The 20,535-nt window shown below is 33.9% G+C and overlaps 1 protein-coding gene across 1 annotated transcript; it reads left to right on the top strand.

Annotated features, from left to right (window-relative positions):
- Positions 1-2,531: 2,531 nt before the first annotated feature.
- On the top strand, positions 2,532-20,212 carry LOC140823522 (protein CHROMATIN REMODELING 20). Its single transcript, XM_073184909.1, is given in 26 exon segments — positions 2,532-2,724; positions 3,229-3,291; positions 3,367-3,462; positions 3,552-3,644; positions 4,485-4,675; positions 4,757-5,003; positions 5,488-5,601; positions 6,055-6,138; positions 9,391-9,655; positions 9,734-9,818; positions 10,308-10,398; positions 10,478-10,693; positions 11,833-11,952; positions 12,596-12,762; positions 13,231-13,372; positions 14,959-15,108; positions 15,226-15,281; positions 15,371-15,674; positions 16,993-17,122; positions 17,447-17,496; positions 17,690-17,913; positions 18,323-18,526; positions 18,605-18,683; positions 18,757-19,022; positions 19,594-19,800; positions 19,802-20,212. Coding segments are annotated over 26 exon segments (4,041 nt in total). The 5' UTR covers positions 2,532-2,589; the 3' UTR covers positions 20,064-20,212.
- The last annotated feature ends 323 nt before the right edge of the window (positions 20,213-20,535 follow it).

Genomic DNA, 20,535 nt, shown 5'->3' with positions numbered 1-20,535 from the left:
TCTTCCTCCAACTCTTCACCATTTCATTTCTTGACGCCCGGAATCTAGCCCTCGAAGAGATTTAAAGGAAGTTGTGCATCACATATGGAAGTAGATGCTCATGATTTGTGTAATATACAGATTAACATAGGAGATATAACATGAGAAAGGTTTGAATTTTGGAGATGAAAATGCCACTTCTAGGCAAGTCTTATGCTTGGCTTCCCCCAATCTTTTATATTTTTTTCACTTATGTAAAATTTGTGTTTGGATTGGCTAAAAATGTTGTGGAATCTTCAGGCAATCATATAGTATATGGTTGTACAAAGATTCCTATGGTTACATTCCCTTCTTCTTAAGCAACCAACATCATTTTTCTTCCATTTTTTCTCTTTTCCATTTGATATTTTCCACCTATATTGATTGGGGGCTTCAATCTTGTACGTTGGAACATTGTAAGAGGAGAACCATTGTTTGTGTGTACAGTTTTCTCTTTCCATTTGTCCATGTTTATATGTTTTTACTGTAATAATAATTTATATCTTTTATTCAAAAGATACAAATAAGTGACTCATTTTGTTAACTAATTATAAAAACTATATATACTTTGGACACTCTTCGCGTCCATTAATGCAAATTAAATTATCCTTTCATAAGATAAAAATAAAAAAAGATTTCTTGATATTAACAAAATATTTATAATTAGTGGAAAGAGAGTTTTTTTTTTTTTTTGGTGGAACATATACTTAGAAAGGGACATTTAATCCAACAAGAAAATGGGTCCCTAAAAAGACAATAATTTTCCTTTTTTAATTGGCTAATGACTCATTAGCCAGTCATCAACAAGATAATATATGACTTTTAGTAATTAAAATTAAGGAATTATTTTCAATTGCTTTATGATCCATATATAATATATTCAAGCCATGGATTACCCTCAACATATGTTATAATTGATTTAATATTATCATATTTATAATATATTAATTTCATCTAAAAATGACATTCTCTGAAGTAACAGGTAATAGAAATGAATCTCATGTATTAAAGACAGACTTCTTGCAGCAGTAGTGAACAAAAGAAGTGCTAGTGCAAGTTCCTTTCTATAAATCTTGTTCTTCTTCCTTACAACCCGTGCTGCATTTTTATCACTTTACTCATTGAATCTTTCCAGCATTTCAAGCTCGGATTCAGAAAGTCAGCCTCTGCAAACTTTTTGATTCCCTTTCAGCTACAGTAACAAGTCTGATTCTGAAGCCCTTCTCATTTTCTTGATTACAACCCATTCCTAAGCACTTCCTATTTCAAATAGTCCTCAGACCATCACATTGAAAATTGTAATAGAAATTGTGTTCTCAAATAGTAGATATTATTTATAGAAGGAAATGATTTTGGGACCGGTAGATTATTGAGAATGTGCATAACAATGAGTATGTAGCAGATAACCCACTCCGGCAACTCTGTTTCGGGTATAAACATACTCAATGGAAGTATCATGGATGAGTGAGTTTTCTTGGTAGAAAGAATAGGAATATCATGTTACTAACTGCTTTCTAGGTTGAGAATCTTTCTTCCATGCTGATATCTACCAGCCACGGTTACAAACTTATTTCCAAGTCTTTCAATTTTCAGACCCCGTCATCAAACTCCCAAGGAATATATATAATAGTACTTGTGAAATTAAGGGTTTCTTTCTTTTAGGAATCATCGTACCTTTTTTTAAATCTAAATTAAGAATCATCAAGTCATATTAAAAAAAAAATTACATTTCAAACACGACAAAAACGTATATCTCAAAATAAGATATGAGACAGAAATAGGATATCCAACAAAATCTCTGAGTGAAAACAACATCATTCTTTAACTAACACGATTCTTCCTTCTCCCAAGATCAACAATCACACAACATTTTAGAGTCCGAAGGCTAAACTCAATAAGAGAGCGCAAGTCCAAAATAATTACCTAATATTGACGAGTCTTGGAAAATTATTCATTCGCTCTTTGAAACTTATGTGAGATTGAACATATATGCATGCTTTCAATCCTTGTAATGTATTGATGGATAGCATGAATCTAATATTATTAGTCTTTTTTACTATATGCATATGGAATGGTGTGACTATGACTATCATAAGCATGAACCATTGTGAAGAGATTAAACCTCAAAAACTATTTCTTGACAAACAAATCATGACACAGAAACTTTAATGTTAAAATAAAGTAACTCAAAATTGGAGCACAAAGTGAAACAGTAAAAAAAAAAAAAGATGTCTCACAACAATCAATTTTACAAAAGTATAAGAAAATTATGTAAAAAATAGAGTTGATAATATATAAATTTAAAATATTTGAGTTGTATCGCTATTTATTTTATATTATAATATAATTTAAAAAATGTTATATTACATTGTGAGAAAAACTACAAATGTTATATTACATCGTTCAAGAACGCATACCGACGTACGTAAGATCACTTAAAGCTCACGTGACGCGACGTCGTTTGGTTCCCACGAATTTGGTTTTCTCTCTTTTGATAAACCCCTTTATAAGTAAAAAATATAATATGGTGGTACCATACAAGTGAGCCTGCATTAATTTCGATTCAATAAAATGGACACAGAAAAAGAAGAGAGAAACGGGGAAGAAATTGGCGATTTGCAGAATGATTCTTCCAACGATTCCGTGGAAATTGATGACGAGGGTGATGATGAAGACGATGAAGATGAAGAAGTGCCGCATTCTGAGGTGAATTTTGTACTTATTGTTGAAAGTTACTCGTGTCACCGTTTATCATCGGAGCCCTTTGGGTCAAATCCCATTTGTTTGTTTCTGAAACGAAATTTTATTCCTGGGTTATCCGTTTCGTTGCGGATGATGTACGTTTACCAGCCTTTTGATCAAATTTTTTATTTTTCTGTAGGAAAATAGTTCTCTTTGTTTATGGGCTTAGTTTTTGTTATGGATTTGTTTTGTTAAGAAAATTCGTTGATTTGGATTATGGGAATGTTGTTCATGCGGGAAATTTTGAGCCACATTTGGAGAAATTTTAGCTTGCCATATAAATTATGCATGTGCCAATTACACTGCATCAATTGACTTAATTTTTCATTTTTGTTGGATGCATAGCATTTAATTGTCAATTATTTTATCTGCGTCTGAAAATAGGTAGTTTTTTGGATAAAATGCCTTAGTTTTTGGTCTTTTCCATTCTCCTTACAAGATTACATTTACATTTCCATCTGTTCTCAGGAACCTTTGACGGATAAGGACATAGAAGAGCTAATAGCTGAGCTTTTAGAAGTTGAGGGAAAAGTAAGAAAATTTAACCCCTTATACTTTGATAAAGCAAAGTGTTACTGTTACTTGAATCAATAATTTAGTTTTTAGGCTGCAGAAGCTCAAGAAGCTCTGGAAGAGGAATCACTTCTGAATGTGGGGGCTGATGTTAGGAAAGAATTGGCCCTTTCTCTCTCCGGCGATGATGTAAGTTACTATCCTCGTCTCTTTTGACACTTTTTTATGTTTCTCATTTTTATTATCCTGTTAAGTTTTATTATTCCATGAGAGAATAGTTGGAGAAGGCTGTTGCAGAAGAGATGGCAGTGTTCAAAGAAGAGTGGGAAATGGAGCTTGATGAGCTCGAGACCGAGAGTGCTCATTTACTGGTATGCATTTTGTTATGTTTTTTTGAAATATATATACAGAAATTGCAATAGTTATCAGTTTCAGTACTAATAAACATTATTTTCCCATTAATGTTGTTAAACTTAGATGTTTTTATTCCAAAAGAACTTAAGTTTCTTGGTTACCAAAAATTTCAAAATTTTAACGGGTCATAAATGAAAAAATACTATGGGATCTATTGATATTTGCGAAAAAAGACTGGAAGAAAATATTCATCTTTGTTAATTTCAGTCAAAAGTTTTACAATTTCCTTCTTGTTTTGGATCTGCTTAGAAAAGTAGATCCTAACAGGAACAACCACATAAAGTTGATTGTTGGAAGAGTCTAAATGAATAATGCATCATTAATGGTGTAATTGCATGTAAGCAAACATCATCATCCAGGTTCACAGTATTCATCCAAGCTTAAAGCGTACCCTATGCTCTGGCTTGTGGGGAGTGTTTGGAAGCCCTTTCATTAAGAGCTTGAGATACACATATATTATTAAACATGCATATTTTGTGTAAGCCACAAATCGATACATATTGATTAAAATATCTATCTCTGTTACTTCTGAACTACTAAAATTTCTCATGATTTTGAGACTACATTTTTGTGTAATTTTAATATTTAAGAATAGATGCCATCAAAAGAAGGAAACTAATCTATCATATTTGTTTCCAATATTATTTGGCCACAATTATGAGATGGATGTGGTCTTTCTCTCATTAAATGTAACTGTTTATGACTAAATTATAGAAAGCTTTATTCAGCTCTTCCAAATAATTTCTGCTTCCCACAAGATACAGATTATTTATACCTTCTTTTTCGTGACTGAGCAGGAACAACTTGATGGTGCTGGTGTTGAACTTTCAAGTCTGTACAAGTGGATTGAAAAACAGGCTCCTAGTGGTTGCTGCACAGAAGCATGGAAGAAGAGGGCTCATTGGGTCGGTAATCAACTATCTCTTGATGCAATGGAATCAGTTTCACAGGCTGAAGAGTATCTCCAGATCCACAGGCCTGTAAGAAGGTTTGTTCTTTATCATTTATAAAAAGTAATATATATTAACTGAGTCTTAACTTCTGAATCGGGATTACTTATCGAGGGCAGGCGGCATGGGAAAATACTGGAGGAGGGTGCCAGTGGTTTCCTGGCAAAAAAAGTTGTGGCCAGTGAATGCAGTCCTGCTGTAAATGATGGTACAGATGTAGATTGGAATTCCTTCAGCAAAATGTGCTCTAACGACTCAGGTTTGAAGGATGTCAGATTTGGCAGTAAGGATTGGGCTTCTGTTTACCTTGCCAGCACTCCGCAGCAGGCAGCTGAGCTGGGCCTGAAATTTCCCGGAGTTGACGAGGTGAAATATGCTGGTGTATTTTATGTTGCCTTTGACAACATCTGATTATGGACTTATTGACTGCCTTGTAATTTATCAGTTTACATTTGTTAACTGAACTGAAATAATTGTGGTGCCATGTTCCGCCATCCATCACTGTTGCAATAAGAACCATGCTCTCTCTCTCCAAGTCTGATATATTCTATTTCATATATCTTTTGGCTGAGTTCTTATGCCTCATATTTTGAATCTTCTGTACGACTCAACTTGCACCTTGGGTTTAACAACTTCATCATAGTTTTCTTTTGGGCTAATGCGTGCCTTAGTGTGTTTTGTGGCTTTAACAGCTATAGCTAGAAACTCTTTTTGGTGCAACTTCATCATAGTTTTCCACGATAATCTGATCTTTTTTTAATGTTTTGGAAACAGAATTATTCTCGAACCAATATGCTTATATTATGTTGCATCATTTCATAGAAATTGTCTCACCTCTTCCCTTGGTCAGGTGGAAGAAATTGATGATGTTGATGGCACGTCGAGTGATCCATTTGTTGCCGATGCTGTAGCAAATGAAAGAGATCTGAATCTCACAGAAGAGCAAAAGAGAAACTTTAGAAAGGCAAGAAGTAGTCCCTGCCACAATTTATTCCCTTGCTAAAACAGTTGCTTTTTCTGTTTAGTTTTTAAAGTTTTTTTAAATTCAGTATAGAATATATTAGGTTGCAGTGAAATGGTAAGTTTGCTTTTTTGTCATTCAATTTTTGAACGGTTTATTTGGCCCATTCATCTGTCATCTTCGATTGTTTAGCATGAACAAGATCAAGTCCTTAAACTGGTCAGAATCATCTTTCCTCTCGTCAAAAAGGTCATATGGTATAATAATGCGTCTTAACCTGAAGTCAAATAATGCTATCATTTTTCAACGTTTTTCTGTCTTTTTGGATAGAAGAAAAAATGTAATTTTCAAATGATGCTCATCCACGACTATGATTTTTCTCAGGGTTCTGGCACCGCTTTTGTTCTCGTCTTGTTTCAAGGATGTGCTAGTAACATAATTTCCAATTGCTGACAGGTCAAGGAGGAAGATGATGTTAACACTGATCTCCAGCTTCATATTCGTTTGAAACGAAGGAGACTTAGAAAGCAATCTAAGAAGGTTTTGTTTCAATATTGCCAGTAATGGTTTAATCATTGTTCACTGGTTACATCATTTCTTGTCTTTGTTTTTTAAATTATTTTGGAGAATATGGCCTAGTTGTGGCTTTTTTTTTTTTCTGAAAACATTATGTTGCATGATTCACGTGTCTAGTGCTGCAATAACTCTTAAATTAAAAAAATCCTAGCTGAAAGAAAATTGTAAATTTTTTGACTGAAGTATTCACATTTTAAGGTGGATGGAGTTCTTTTACTGTATACTGATGTTTGAGTTGAGCTTTATTGAACTTGAAATTTTTGGGATCAGAGACATCTGTTACTTCATTACAAAAGCTCCTTCTCCAGAATTTTCACCTGACTATATTTTATCAAGTACAGAGGAAGTCATTGTAGATCATATTGTTCTCCCTTTACATGAATTTTGATTGAAATCCAGCTACCTCAAGCTTGTTCAATCACGTATCTATTTTTAAGTTTACCAGAGCTTACAAGATCTTGACTAGGCTTTCTTTGTGTTTACTATCCATAATTGGCCACAAGATTGATATTTTGTTTAGTTAAGTGTGTGCGCAACTGTATTCATACAAGCTTACACAGCTTACAACCATATCCATATTTTGAAAGTCTGAAAGGTGTACTCTTTACATAGCCAAATTTGTAAGGTCCAAGCAGTTACACTTCTTTAGTATTAATCTTAACAATATTGTATGACAAAATGATGGCTCTTGAGCAGCGTTCTAAATGGCGGTCGAGGCGGCCGCGTAGGCATTAGGCGGCCCTCGACCGCCCCGTCTTTATCTAAGGCGGTCTCTATAGGTGGTCCGAGGCTATCTGGTGGCCGAGGCGAGCGAGCAAGCAGCCGAAGCAGCCGAGACGGTCAATTATTTTAAAATCTTAATAATCAATCAAAGTCAAATAATTTTAAAAACCAGTCAAAGTCAATCATTTTAAAAACTTCAGATATAATAAAAACACATATCATTCTCTTTTGTATTTATTTTTGGTTTCAAGTGTTCTCCACCATCAACCTCCACCTGCCTCAAACCGCCTCTAGCTGCCGCCATCAGCCACCACCTTAATTATCTTGTTAGTTTGTTATATATTTATTTTTTCTAGATTGTATTATATTAAATGAAACTTTATTTTATGAATAATCATTATTTAATTACATATGAAACATAAAAAATGATGATTTGTAATTCATTGAATGCTTATATATAATTAATTACCTATAAAAAATTGTTAGAAAAATTCAACCGCATAGACGGCCGAGGCGGTAGGCGGTCAATGACCGACCCGCCACCACTTCCCGCCATTTACAACATTGCTCTTGAGGTTTAAGATATTCTATTAACGCTGCAAAGGACTTTTGCCGAATCAAGGCTTTGCTTTTTAAATTACTCTATTGTTGGTTCGTCCCCCACTAGCCATTTGTCCATTTGCATGTGAGTGCATTAACTTGCATTGTCTTGAGGTGTCAAACATTTGTAAAATGAAATGAATCTAGTTTTATAATAACACACTAAACCTTACAGCTACAGATGCCTAAAACTCTAACACGTAATGTTGTTGAATTCTTTTTGCATCAATTCATGAACTCGTTTCGAGTGTTCATACCCAATTTTTTGCTCTAGAGGTTTATAATTCATTTTGGATGTTTGAAGTCTCACATTATTTGCATAATGTTGTCAATAAGGTATTGTCAATTCACGAGATCTGAACTTTGAATGAGCATTAATCTTGTCTGGCTTTTGTAACTATTATCTTTTATTATCCTAATGTAATATTGTTTCTCATTAAAAATAATAATAAAGAAGTTACTTTCCCAAAAATTTCAAATCCAGGAAATCAAAGCGACACAAGTCTATTTCAATTAATGTTAGTGAAGTTTCAATCATATAAAATCTACTGCTAGATGCTATAAATTAAATCGTGATTGTAGCGACCTTATATTTCTGGTGGTCAATCCTGACTGATTGTGTTATGAAATATACATAAATTCAAGCCATCTCTGCTTTCTTGTATTCATTCACATTCATTCCGTTTTTGGGCATTTTTTTCAGAATAATTTCGTGGGCTGAGAAATAAGGGTAACCACTCATTCGTCAATTCTTTATGCGACAGTACTACATGGAAAATCATATGATGTTTGTAAAATGATCAACGAGGATTTTAGTTGTGTGTGTACAAGAACCTAGCTGATGTGATCTACTTTTATTTGATAGACAATCTAGGATTGACCTATAGGCATTGAAACCAGTGTAAGTTGGATCTGGTGTGTTGTCCATTAGCCATGTTGGTTTACCAACCAGACTCTTGAAACATAAAAACCGATCCGTGTTTGATTGGGCGAGTCGTCTAAATTTTTTGTTTCTCTTCAAGTCAGTTTGAATGGCAAAGATAAAAGAAATGTCTAGAGAAAAAGCGTAGGTGAAATTCTCGAACTGGCATATGCTTAGATTTGAGTAGCCCAATACATTTGTTAAATGCTTTGATATGTTTGAAGAGACATTTGTAGCAACACCCAATATTTATTCCTAGATTTGTTTCAGTCTTTACCTGCATTATATGATTGATATCGTCCCTAGGCATTGCGAAGCTGTTACCGTGTCAAGACAAAATGTCAATTTTAGTCCTATATTTATTGAGATTTTTTTGTCTTGTATATTTTGTTGAATCAATTATAGTCCTATAATTATGTTTTGACCGTTGCATTCTCGTCGAAATCTTGTAATTAAATAATTAGTATCATCGTTAAATTTTTATAATTACATTGTTAAATACACGTGCATGTTACGAGTTATGATTTATTTACATAATTTTGATGAAAAAACTAATATTGATCGTCATAATTTACTTTCATGAGTATAATTGATTCAACTAAAGATAAATGACTAAAAATGTCATACCCTAATGCATACAAGACTGAAATTAATATTTTGCCGTGTGTCGATTGATCAGGAAAGTTTGTTGTACATCTAGATACACGAGGTTCACATTGTCAATTATAGCGTATAGAAATTTATACTCTTCCTATTGTAGTTTAAATTTCAAAATGAATTTTATGATTGGACAGCTTGATCAGATTTGTTGTATTATATATCCTGAAATGACCTGGGCCATATGCCTTAGTACCGTGCCCCTATTTGTTCGTATGTTTGGTTTTTTTTTTCTGCCTTGATCAGATTTAATTTATCAAATTTATATTTTCCATCGTTGACTTGATTCGTTAATTCTATTTTTATAAAATCAGGATACTATTCCAATGGAAGTTTCCTCTATCGATGGGGCAAGGGAGTGCCAACTAGATACTTCCTTGGCTCATGATGATGAGGTTCTAGAAGATGTTACTGGACTTCATGGTACTAATAACGAAAAGATTGAGTTGTCTAGAGTTGTTGCTGTGAAAGCAAGGGCCGACGATGGTACTTCATTGATAAATGGCTCCGGTTCACCGGGCTTAGTTGAGTTGACGGAGGTTAAGCACCCCAGTGATTGTGACCTCCTACAGTCTGACAGTATGAAACCTTGTACTATTACTATAGATATTGACTCTGCAGCCATGCCTGATGGAAATATTTCTTTACATTTTGAAGAAATCATGAACTCTGAAGGTCAAATTGTCTCGAGTTCAGATTCTGCTTCAGATGATTCAGATACTGATCTCAGAGTCACTACCAGGTATACTTGATTTGCATTTCTGGTTATGGATTTTGTTCGAACCATTAGGATATAATAACTAATAATCAAGAGTTCTTTCATCTATAGCTCAATCATGTTGAAGTTTCAGACATACATGTAAACATCTTGTGATTCTCTTATTTTTGTAGTACACAACATTTATAGTCTTGTTGGATAAATATTTTTTCAACATTAGGATTCGTGTTTCTTATCTCTTGTATTTTGTTGTGATCTTCACACTAGAAAACAATTTTGTGCAGGGGTTATCTTTGCATATTTAGTATCTCGCTAGAGTCATTTTGAAATAAGCATATAAATTGGCTTTAGGCATTATAATCTGTGTATGGTCAAACCTTCATCTTTGATTGCTCATTGTTCTATACTTCTATAGTCAATTTATTATACTTGTCATTTGAAGTATGGTTTCTGATTAATTGTTACTAATATCCTTGAAACTCAATTCCGTTGTCATTCTTCTTTTTGTGACAGCAGTAAGAGAAGACAAAAGAAGAAAATTCGGCGAATCCTCGATGATGCTGAGTTAGGAGAAGAGACCAAGAAGAAAATTGCAATAGAAAAGGTAAAAGTTTAACTCCTGCTTTGCATGGGAAAATATCCTTTTTTAATAGTCATACATATTGCATACATTAACTTTTCAGGAACGTCAAGAGCGGCTTAAATCTTTGGAAGCACGGATTGCTACAAAGTCCATGGTGATGAGTTCAATGCTCAGTAGTGAAAATTCAATTGATGGTGCTGGTTCTGAAATGCTAGGTGATACTTCGACTGGTTTCATAATTAATGTGGTAAGGGAGGAAGGTGAAGAGGCCCTGAGGATTCCTCCCAGCATATGTACAAAATTAAAACTCCATCAGGTTTCTCAACCTTTATTTTTAAAGTTTCTCAGACTTGTTTATCTCTGCAGTATTAATTTATGTTATAGTTACCTGGAACACTGTTACTTTCTGCATTTGTTTACTGGCTGGATAGTGAGGAAATGGGGTGGGACTTGGGAGAACTCCAAGTGACCCCGATAAAAGGGTCAAAGTTGAAAGAGACTGAAATCCAGACCTAATTTTGGTCAAGTTTTAACACTGAAATTTCACACGTCCTTGCTAATCAACTGAAATTTAAAGGGAAAAGGATATGGTAAACTAAATCATTCTATTAGCTCGTCATACAAAAATCTTTTAAAGAATCGATAACAAAGCAACATTTTGTTAAACTTATCTAATTGTATTAGAAGTGACATAGGGTATTGGCGTAATATATTTATACATCAGTTAAGTATAATATTTTATGATGTTTTAGTAATTCTGTTTTGAATTGAACTGTGGTATTGAAAGGTCAGTCTTGATGTGAAAATCCGACTTTCAAGATGAGTTATTAATTGGTCACTCATGTTAAAGAGATGGATTTTGATACTATACAATATAAGCTAATTGTAACATTTTCAACGTCTGAATACTCCGTTAGGTTTGTAAGTTTAATTCAGCACTCAATATTTTAATTGAAGTATCTCATTTGAAAATTTATCCTTAAACCTGAGGTCCTGGCCCTCTTAATTCAACTAAATTTTCTTAGAACGGTATGTTTTATTCTGCATGAACTACTTTTCATCGTAAAAGAACTTGATTTAGTTTTTTAGTTTTTTGGGGTTTGTGTTGATTGAAATATATGTGTCTTGCTATTCAATCGACTTTGGGGTGGTTCCAAAATCCAAATACCATTAGCATTATTGGTAAATGTAAAATGAATGATTAAATAGTCATACATGTTTATCCAATTTGGTTCCACTTTCCGATCAGTATTCCTTAGAGCTTGTAGTAGCTCTTTATCTGACTTAATGTTTTAACTTCATTCCTTTTGGGTAGCCAATTAACCTATTGGTGGAAAGTTGGTTTCCTAATATTTTGATTCTGAGTTAAATCCCTAAAAGCATGTGAATGAGTAAAACAATTGCGTTTTACACATTAACCCTATGCTAAAATCATAGTTTTTGCTTTCACTGCAGATTGCAGGAATTCGATTCATGTGGGAAAATATTATTCAGTCAGTACGAAAAGTGAGGTCTGGTGATAAAGGTCTTGGTTGCATTCTGGCTCATACAATGGGGTTAGGTAAAACTTTTCAGGTAACATTCTTCATTCCTTTTAATTTAGTGGTTGACCTGTTGAATTTTGCATATGATGATTATGTAAAATGGAATTTCTGATGATATGGTACTTTATTTGTTTGATATAAACTTTCTACGTGATACTGAATCATCAATATAAGCAAAATGACTATAGAAATAGGCTTGATGATCTCGTGAATAATTGATAAAATATATATGTGTCAAATTGTTTGAATCTAAATAACCTTTGTGTGTGACCTTGTGTTTTTCAGCCAAAACAAAGCATCATTCTTTCTTTCCAATTTTGATTTTCATGTGCCGACACAATGTGCTGAGTCAGTTAGTCTACAGTTTACACTTATGGTTTGACTTTTGAGTCATCCCATCCATATTAGTGGTCGTCTCTTTCTTTTGAATATTTTCTCACAGAATATGTCAATAGAAACCTGTAAGTTTCTATTGACAGAAACCTTTGTAATTTCCTTGTTTGTAATGTTATTGTTTTCTTCTTCCTCTTTGTTTTCTTGGATGCACAAGCCCTCTATCTGCCCATAATATTTTTAAGTTATTTAGTCAGAAAAAGATTTTAACAGTTGCGGTATTAGATGAGACGAAGTATGTCAAAATGATGGTTTCTTAAGATGTTGTATTGTGCATGCAGGTTATTGCTTTTCTATACACTGCTATGAGAAGTGCTGACCTAGGATTAAAAACTGCTCTCATTGTGACACCTGTAAGTGTTCTACACAATTGGCGCCACGAGTTTCTGAAATGGAGACCATCGGAGCTAAAGCCTCTGCGCATCTTCATGCTTGAAGATGTTCTAAGGTTTGTTTTTCATTTATTAGTTTCATAATTTGATTGAAAGAAGGATGGATGCTTAGAAAATCAATGGTAGTTATTCGGTTAGCGGTCCATTTTCTTGCCTACAGCAGACGTATAAGCGTCTGGGGGAGCACCAGCAGTATCGAGCTCTCTTCCCTTATCTCTGGGGTGGGTTGAATTAGCTGTTCGGGGTATAATTTTCGTTTTTTAACTCGACTACGTGGTTTTGTTTACCCTTTTATGCATATATCAGCATCTAACATATTTTTAAAATTGCCTTGCCTTGGTCTTTTCAGAAATTACAGTGTCGTTGCCCCTTGCGAATTATGTTCCTTGTGCAAAAATAAATCAGTTTGCTTGATATTTATTATTATTTGGTGAAATTATGCCGGAGCAACATTTACTTACATAATTTTTTCCATGAATTTCTGTAAAATACAATCTTCACTGGTCAATACTTTATTTTTTCAGGGAGAAAAGGATTGAGTTATTAACAAAGTGGCGATCCAAAGGTGGTGTTTTCTTAATTGGCTATGCTGCCTTCCGAAATTTGTCCCTTGGGAAGTATGTAAAGGATCGAGAATTGGCAAAGGAGATTAGTCAGGCACTTCAGGTTGTTTACCTTATTTGAAAATGGATCTACTATCTTAAAAAAAGGATCTACGAGGATAAATTATATAGAAAATCATTTTTTTTTGTTTCTCTTATGGAGAATTGCTATTCATTTTTCTTTAATGAACCTGGATTGGTTGTTTACTGTCAGTGTAAATGGTTTTATTTTGACTTCATTCTACATGCAACATCAGCCATTAAAATTTCAATTTTTATGCAGTTTTGTTGTCTTGGTCATCCGCTTCCTGATTGTCTCACTTAGCTTAGGTGATGCTTGTTACTAATTTTTTTAATACGAAGAATGCTTTCTTTTTTTTAATAAAAAATTCTAGAAGTCAATGGAGAAATATTAGCTCTGAAATAGGGATTTCAGCTTTTCATTAGGTGCATGCTTATGGTTTATTATGAAGTTTGTTGATTTTAAGATGATTAAACTCTAGACAAAAAGAGCTGTCATTGAGCATGGTATAACATAATCCTTAGAACAATCAAGGAAGATGCTTCACAGTCTAGGGCTTACCTATTTTTGTCCATCATTTCAGGGTTGTTAACATGATTTACCGTTAGCACTTTCTCAAGGATTCTACAATTTGGATTACATATTAAGTGTTTCAAGATTTTTGTTGCTTGTTAACATCAGATTGCTTTGATTGTGGAGTGGGTCTGAAGATATAAAATAAAGTAATTAGTTACGCTTGTCTAAGGTGATGTCTTATTGATTTATGATTTGATTGCTAATGATGTTTTGGATTATTTAGTTATCATGTCAGAGTTTTATGAGGGTAATGTTTATTGACGCATTACGAGCTACATTTTTTGTTCTTTGCATGTTCGTCGACATTGTGCTTGTATATGGAGTTTTCTGACTTGTTTGTTTTTGTTCCTTAGGTAGCTATCTTTGTGGTCACTCTACTATGTTTCTTGGTATCAGCTATGTCATTTTTCTCTTTTTCAATGGTTTTAGTTACATTTTTTCATTTAAATGAAAGTCTTCCCAGCAATGGGGTTAGGCAAACCCCTGCCTCTCCTAGGATGTCCTTGTACGAATTTTTTTTTACCTTATTTTAATGGATGTTATTCATTAGAAAAAAAAGTAAGGGTTAGAGAAATATCGATTGAGCCTAAACTATGATATATCAAAAGCAATGGCCTTTAAAATACCACTATACAGCATTGATACAAAGAAATATTACTACGACAGAGTGGAGCAAATCCTATCAACAAAATAAAACTCCATGACCCATAGAGGTGAATTTGGCGTTTGCCATTCTTGGTTAGTGTTTATCTATGCTACTAGCTTCATAAAAATTTGAGTTCTGTTTAGCTTTGGAAAAGCTTTTTTATTGTTCTGTTTCATCATTTGAAATTTATCTTCAAATATGAAAATTTTTATAAGGAGAACCTATCATGATTGTATTGAATGTGTCTTGTGCAAACTGACTGAAGTTCCACAGTCCAAAAACTTGTGATATTTTTACAATGGATAGTTGTTCGCTATTTTATCCCCTTACTGCTGAACTTTCACGATTCCACTTTTATTAATTATGGGTTGTCAAGCTCATAAAATAAATCTGCATGTTTTTCCAGGACGGACCTCAAATCCTTGTCTGCGATGAAGCCCATATGATAAAAAACACCAGGGCTGATACAACCCAGGCTTTAAAACAAGTGAAGTGCCAGAGAAGAATTGCATTAACTGGATCGCCTCTCCAGAACAATCTTATGGAGTATTACTGTGTATGTTTTTCACATTTCTGATTTCTGAATTCAAAATGAATATGTTTTTTCTCTATCGTATTCTTTTTTTTAAAAAAAAATTCTCTTATTCGTTTTAATTTTATCTGGAACAAACAGATGGTTGATTTTGTAAGAGAAGGATTTCTTGGTAGCAGCCATGAATTTAGGAATCGGTGAGACTTTTAAATTTGTATAATTTTGATTCTACATCCTTGAACCGTTATTGGGACGCCTCCAAATCAATCATTTTGCTGTTTTGTAGTTTCCAAAATCCAATAGAAAATGGTCAACACACCAATTCTACTGCATTAGATGTGAAGATCATGAATCAAAGATCTCATATTCTGTATGAGGAGTTGAAAGGATTTGTTCAGAGGATGGACATGAGCGTGGTTAAAAATGATTTACCTCCTAAAACTGTGTTTGTTATAACTGTAAAGTTATCTCCTTTACAGAGAAAACTCTATAAAAGATTTCTTGACGTTCATGGTTTCTCAAAGGAAAAGGTTTCAAAGGAAAAACTAATCAAGAGATCTTTTTTTGCTGGATACCAGGCCTTGGCTCAGGTACCTGTTTACAATAGGTTATATATATATATATATATATATAATATAATTTAAACTTAGTTGTTTCCTTGAATGTGTTATTCTAATATAATTTAAACTTAGTTGTTTCCTTGAATGTGTTATTCTCGTTCATTCTCTTGTGGCTGCAATTATTGATGGTAATGCTGATTGAGGTTGTTCCAAATTCCAGATATTGGAATGAAACTAAAAGTAAAATATAGCCATATTCAACTTGAAAAATATTGGTACCGAACTGATATAAGGTTGCTAAGTAGATCCTCTTTTGCACTCGGTTCTAGTAAGGGCCACTTGAAAACTTATCCTCAGTTTATTCATCCTTTCCACTTTTACTGGTCGTATGAAGTAACATCTTTAGGCGTTTTATTTATGTTTGAGAAGGTCTATTTTGTTGACTCATCAGTATGCTTCTTCCAACCTCTTTCTTTTTCCTTTTTTTTTTAATTTTATTTTTATGCATTCTGAAATCCTTCCTAGATTTCTCATGTTTCAGATGTGCCCAACATTGTTATTTAGCAGATCTGAAGGCAGTCCCAACTTAATTTCTTTTCCTGTTTTAAGGAATTTTTGGGTTACCCAAACCCCAGACGCATTCTTTCACTCAACACAACCGATAAGTATTTTGAGTTCTTCATTTTTTATGGGATTATAAAAAAATTTCGAGTTCAAGCTGCAGCTCATAAAATTGTTGAATTCAGGTTTTCTGATTTTGCATGCGTATGGCAAAAATCTTAATATTATTGTGCGTTGATTTACAAGTATAAATAAGATCGATTTTTAATAACGAAATAGAAACACGCAAGAATAAATTCTTTTGATTTTTAAGTCATTAATGTGTTTCATTAACATACACAAGTTAGTAACAACTAATAAATATAATGATGCATTATATACTTTTAATGCTCGCTCTTGAAACACATGAGCTGGCACTCTGTTCTTTTTCATATTACGGAAATGGCTTAAAACAATTTAAATTTTTATGAAAAAAAAACTAAAACATTTTAACTTTTGAGGTGCTTTAAGTTCATCACCCATTACTTCCATGGAGTAGGCCAACATATTTCGCTATGATATGGTGTACTATATTGAAGGGTTATTATGATTAGAATAAAATGTAATATTGAAGCCTGGAATATCAAAGAATTCAGTGAAAATCTATATTTTAGAACTTTTTGTTGGCCCCTTTAGAGTGAATTCATTCCTTGTTGACATCTTTTTTCCTTGTATAACGTTAAAGCTACAGATTATGAAATGAGTTTATTGTTTTCGGTCATTATATTAAGCTACTTGTTCTATGCAGATATGGAATCATCCTGGAATTTTGCAGCTTAGGAAAGAGAATAAAGACTCTAGTAAATATGAAGATGTTGAAAGTGGTCTTGCAGATGACAGCTCTAGTGATGATGTGGACTACAATATCATTTCTGGAGGTACGCTGTTTCGCCCAATCTCCTGGGCCTGATTAAACTAGTTAGTAAACATATTCATGCTAATTGCACTTTGTACTACCTCGAAAGTTGCACAACATTTAGTATCTCTGCAGAACTGGGTTTAGCATGCATCTCATTTTGTAGTTTCTAAGCTATTTGTTAAAGAATTTTGAGTGCTTCCGCTTCCCTAAATGTTGATGACATGTTTCATATTTCTTAAAGATTTATTTGCTGCATATACTTGTGACATGTATTACTGATGAACGCTAATGCTATGAAGTTTTAATTGCTTTGAGATATTGAACTATCATCCCCTGTTTGCAGAAAAGTTGAGCAATTCTCACCGAAAAAATGAGAACCGATTTCTTAAAGAGGTTCGCTTCCCCGAATTCCTCCTCATTTGCATGCAATTCACATTGCTGATTCATCTTATGTTTATTCTAGTCTCCTTCTTATCTCCATTTTCCTTCTGTAAAGTTTTAACAGTTTAGCCTAAACTTTACTCAGCTCTTAATCCTTTCTTCGTAATTCTTTACCTAATTGATTCAAACATTAATTTTCAAGCAGGACTGGTGGAGAGATCTTCTACATGAAAATAACTATGAGGTGGATTACAGTGGCAAAATGGTATTGCTACTAGATATTCTGAAAATGTGCTCGGGTATTGGTGATAAGGCATTGGTGTTCAGTCAGAGTTTACTGACTTTGGACCTGATTGAATTTTATCTCTCAAAATTACCTCGTCCAAGAAAGAACGGAAAATTATGGAAAAAAGGGAAGGACTGGTACAGGTGTGTGCATGAAATGCCAAGCAATTTAAAAGTCTTATATTCTCAAATGGTCATCTGTTGCTGTTTCGCTTACCTCCATTAAAATCTAATTTTCAAGTTATATGTCCATTTCACTCCACTCATTGAGATTTGACTAAATCATTATTTGCATATGGTTTCACACCTGAAAATTGAAATTTTCTTTGTTTTTCTTATAGGATTCAGTTTCTTGGGAATCACAAATTTTTTATATACATTCTTGGGATACCAGTGGATTTACTTTCTCTTATGGTTCTGATTTGTTTTGTTCTTTTTTATTCCAACACTGTTACTTGTGTTGTTGTCGGTTGTCATATCATTTTTGAAACTTTTACTTTCAATAATGCAAGATCATGATTTAACTCGAAAGCCTTGCTGCATCTAATGGCAGGTTTGATGGTAGAACTGAAAGCATTGAGAGGCAGAAACTGGTTGAGAGGTTCAACGAGCCTTCAAACAGAAGGGTCAAATGCACTTTGATATCCACCAGGGCTGGATCTCTCGGCATTAATCTTCATGCAGCTAATCGAGTAATCATAGTTGATGGATCTTGGAATCCAACATATGATCTACAAGCTATATACCGAGTTTGGAGGTGCGTTCTGTGTTATTTTATTAAGCAAGACTTAGATACAGTTGAGTTGTGTGAATTTAGCCTGTTCATGCTATTCAGATATGGCCAAACGAAGCCTGTGTTTGCTTATCGATTACTTGCACATGCCACAATGGAAGAGAAAATCTACAAGCGTCAGGTATTGCAAACTCTGAGTTATTAATATTTAAATTGCTGAGTCATTGATACCAAAAGTGTTATATTTTTAATAGGTGACTAAGGAAGGTCTTGCTGCAAGGGTTGTTGATAGGCAGCAGGTTCACAGAACTATGTCTAAAGAGGAAATATTGCATTTGTTTGAGTTTGGGGATGATGAAAATACTGATGCAATGCTGCCTGAGCTGGGTGAAGAGACTGGACTCGTGGTGGAACCAAACAGGGCTGGTCAAAATTCATTGAACCAAAAACTGCAACCTCCTAGCGGAAGTGCTTCTGTTGATAAAATAATTCAAAGATTGATCGACAAACACCATCCCAGGTAGATTATTTGGCCTTCTTTTACTCTCTATATTTTATCTTGGAAGTGCTCTAGTCTTTAATTGATCCAGGATGTGTGATCAATTAATCTACTAATAAGTTGGTTCACTGATGTTCTATCACTTCATTGTGAAATAGCAGGCTGTCTTATTCTACATTAGGTATCTTGAGTATATTATATAATGGGTTGAATTTGTAGTTGTTAAGATTCCTTTTCTTGATCTTAATTCACATAGAAATTCAAAACTTTGAACCTAGTTGAAGTGAAATGAACTGGATTCCTGCTGGTTTTGTAGAGATACTTAGCTTAGTTGGGTGCTGCATGATCATGTCTAGAAAATTCCCCTTTATTGCCTCTTCAGTATCTTGATGAAGAGAGATATGACCAAGTATTGTTAATTCACATAAGAAATCATTTTATTTGTATATTTATTTATTTTTACTTCGTATGATCAGAATGCCTCTAAAATTTTAGTTTTCGCTATCAATAAATTTGTAAGCTTTATCACGTTATATCAAGATTCACAGGTGATCAAGATTTATATGCAACAGAAAATGTTTTTCCTTTTCAGTTGGATTTCAAATTACCATGAACATGAAACCCTCTTGCAAGAAAACGAAGAAGAAAAGCTGTCTAAAGAAGAACAAGATTTGGCTTGGGAAGTATATCGGAAGACCCTCGAGTGGGAGGAGACACGACGTTTCACGCCTGAAGAAAGCATACTCGAGCAGCAGAAAATCCTTGTTAATGCATCTGCACCAGGTGAGCAGCAGCAGGCATGCTGGGATTTCAACTGCAGAGGTGCCTGAGGAGGATTACAGACTTGAACGAATCAGGCAACGTCATCGGAATCGTTATGTGCTGCGACATTGCACAAATCTTTCACATTTAATGACCTTGAGAAGTCAAGGCAAGGTGGGTGGCAGAACTATATGTGGACAATGTGCCCAAGAAATTCGTTGGGAAAACCTCAAACCGGATAGCCGGATGACGATGTCTCCTGCTGCTGTTCCAGATATTTTGTCTCCTTCATCACCTTGATGTTTTAAAAATTTTATTTATGGCATAAATTTTGTAAATTATCCGGGATTTCAGCGTTGGTTGGATTTAAATTGACACCACATTTTCAGCAGAAATGGCTGAAAGTCCCAATGCTGAAGACATTTGAGCCATTTTAAGATACATTTTTATAGGCAAACCACATCATTTAAGGAACAAAGGCAAATAGTATAATTCGAAATTTACGAAGAGTGGAAAATTTTGCTCAATGTAGTGCTGCTTCCTTTTCCTTTATTTTCTTGTTTTGTTTGCATTATGGATTAAATTGGAAAATGCCAGATTTTCACCTTTTATTTGATTCCTGGACCAAAATTTGTTGCTTTAAAATAATCTAGTTCCATGACAATATACCATTTTTTTCTACAAATTGTTTAATCTTCATATGATAGTCCATACACCATGCCGGTACTGTGATAAGATATAAACAAAAGGGCGAACTTTTTCGCTGAAAATC

Source organism: Primulina eburnea, chromosome 1, assembly GCF_022965805.1.
Source record: "Primulina eburnea isolate SZY01 chromosome 1, ASM2296580v1, whole genome shotgun sequence".
Classification (NCBI taxonomy): domain Eukaryota; kingdom Viridiplantae; phylum Streptophyta; class Magnoliopsida; order Lamiales; family Gesneriaceae; genus Primulina; species Primulina eburnea.
This window is presented reverse-complemented; position numbering and strand designations above follow the sequence as displayed.